A 2,390-nucleotide genomic window follows, 5' to 3' on the forward strand; every position below is an offset into this window, starting at 1 on the left:
TGTATGCCTGTTTTGTTTCTTAAAGAATTCAGATATAACTGGTCCATAATTAAAATGCCATTTTCATTTAGGTGTTTACTGAAATCAGAGCTTGAGATCTTTGTTTTGAGGCTCTGATCTGTCAGGCCTCAGAAATAGCTGAGTTAGACTTTTAGAGATCATACGTCTTTGCTGGGAGCATTTTCCAACCAAGATTGCCTGCCTGGGCTTTGTTCTCATAATTCGTTTAGTCGTTATGACTTCAAAAAAAATGAGTAATAATACCTACAGATGGCAAATGAAAAGATATTTCATTCTCATAGTGTTATGTCAACGACTTATCAAATGTAGTGACATTCAAGTGGAAGACTTATTCGAGAAACAAAGAGGTTAAATTATCAAAACAAACTTTGGAACCAAGTGTTTTGATCGAATTCAGCCATACTTTTAAATGGAAAAAGTGCCACATCCGTTGGCCTTCCAAGGTGTCGCAAAGTAATACAACTTAATGATATAAAATCTTTGTTTTACCTTTCTGCACAGAAACGGACCAATGGACTCCGAAGAACCCCCCGACAAGTGGATCCAGGTGTGTTTCTGGTTATACAGCTATAATTATGACTTAAGTGATTATGAAAGTATATGGGAATTGCTAGAGAAAGTCAGGCAGATTATTAGCCTTTGTTCCTTGCAGTTTGGTATATAATGTCTGGCCAGGAGGTGACAGTCTAGTGAGTCAATCATTTACCTGCCGGGGCTTCCTAGGACAAGGTCACACGGTGGGTCACCCTCAGTACCACATTCTTTCCACAATCAGCAACCGAGCTGGTTATTTGCTTTGCTGAACAGCCTCAGGGTGCCTCGTTAATGCTAACATATCCAACGTACTTCCCCTTTCTCTCCCAAATCTGGAAAGAAAATCAACCAGCAATCTGGCCCTTGAAATTAGCATTCTCTAAGGGGGTGGAGGAGTTCAGAAACCAGCCAGCTTCGGTACTGTCTCCATTCATCCCGGGTAGTGTACTATTTTATAATGGAAGAATGAATTTAGGGACTTTGTGAACAAGTGTCTTCTCTGGAGACCAATCGTTTGTCTGCAGGGAGCATTCAGTTGTTTTCTATTTAACATGGTGAGGTTTGCCCTATCATCATTTCAGTGTAATTATTTTTTCATCCACTAAGCAGTATCTTCCACAATTTAATTACCAAAGATTTGTTATGTATATGGTCATATTATTGTGTGTAAAAGTTATTCGTGGCTAAAGGATTCTAAATAACTGGATAATAAATCAAGTGAAACATGAAATACGGAGTAGTGGTCTTGCTGGAAAATAATCTGGATTATATATTTTGTTTTCTCACCGTAAACATTGTTCACCTAGTTGTAAAGTTTAGCTTTCAAAGCATTCTAACTTCTAACTGACACCACACCACGCTCGCTCGCCATGCCAGTGAGCTGTTTGAAAAGATTTCTAGGTGCTTTGTTGCCTCCGGCTAGAAATTGCCTCACTTGTGTCCTGATATCAGTTTAAATCTTTTAACTACAGAAAAAAATTGAGGTCATTGAAAAAAAATTGGGGATCTGGTTTACTTTTTAACAGTTCTAATTATCCCGAGACAATACCCTCTGCAGAGGATTCTGCAATATTTAGAAGTGACTTCTGTTTTCTAGGAGTGTGTGACTGCAAACATATTTTTTTTCTTGTTTTGTTTGAGTTGTAATATTTCTGCTTCAAAAAATTATCTAACCTTTATAAATGTTAATTTTAAAATATTTTCTATGGGCATTGTCATTTAATCCATGTTCTCCCAGGTAAGTGCATTTCGATATTTATAATGTATCAGTAGGAACACATTTGACTGTTAACAATTTATTTTACAGTCAAAATTTTTAGGAGCCCTTAGATTATTTAAAGGGAGGTATAGTGAATTCACAGATGATAAGTATGACAAAGTAGACCAATATTAACATCGTTTATCCTCCTTTACCGTAAAGGTGATGACTTCGTGTAGGTATAATTCTTCTGATATTCCTATTTGTCCAAAGATCATGAAGGAATTCATGAGGAATAAAGTTATAAATAGAAAAGTAGTGTTATATGTTTTGCTTGTAATTATACACACACACACACACATCTTTCCATCAGGTATAGTAAACATATCAGTGTTTTCTCCATTTTTTTGGAAACAAACAAAAAGTTGATGATCTTGCCTATTGTAGCTCCTAATATGATGACAATTATTTCTCCCTGTGGGTAGCTCCTAATATGATGACAATTATTTCTCCCTGTGGGTAGCTTTTGATGTTAGGCTTGACTGTGTTTTTAGGGTTTGTTGTCTTGTATCTTTGCCTTTTTCTGTTGGCAAGTTTTGAAGCTCTTTTGTTCAGAGTCAACCCTTGCTTGATAGGG

General features: G+C 36.6%; 1 protein-coding gene across 1 annotated transcript in view; it reads left to right on the forward strand.

Moving 5' to 3' along the window:
* The window catches only part of VAV3 (vav guanine nucleotide exchange factor 3), a 325,354-nt gene that overhangs the window by 225,539 nt on the left and 97,425 nt on the right, over positions 1-2,390 (forward strand). The window contains exon 18 of the mRNA XM_011369192.2: positions 523-568. Within this exon, the coding sequence (XP_011367494.1) occupies positions 523-568 (46 nt within the window). The remainder of the gene's footprint in view (positions 1-522; positions 569-2,390) is intronic.

This window comes from Pteropus vampyrus, unplaced genomic scaffold (assembly GCF_000151845.1).
Source record: "Pteropus vampyrus isolate Shadow unplaced genomic scaffold, Pvam_2.0 Scaffold6, whole genome shotgun sequence".
Taxonomy (NCBI): domain Eukaryota; kingdom Metazoa; phylum Chordata; class Mammalia; order Chiroptera; family Pteropodidae; genus Pteropus; species Pteropus vampyrus.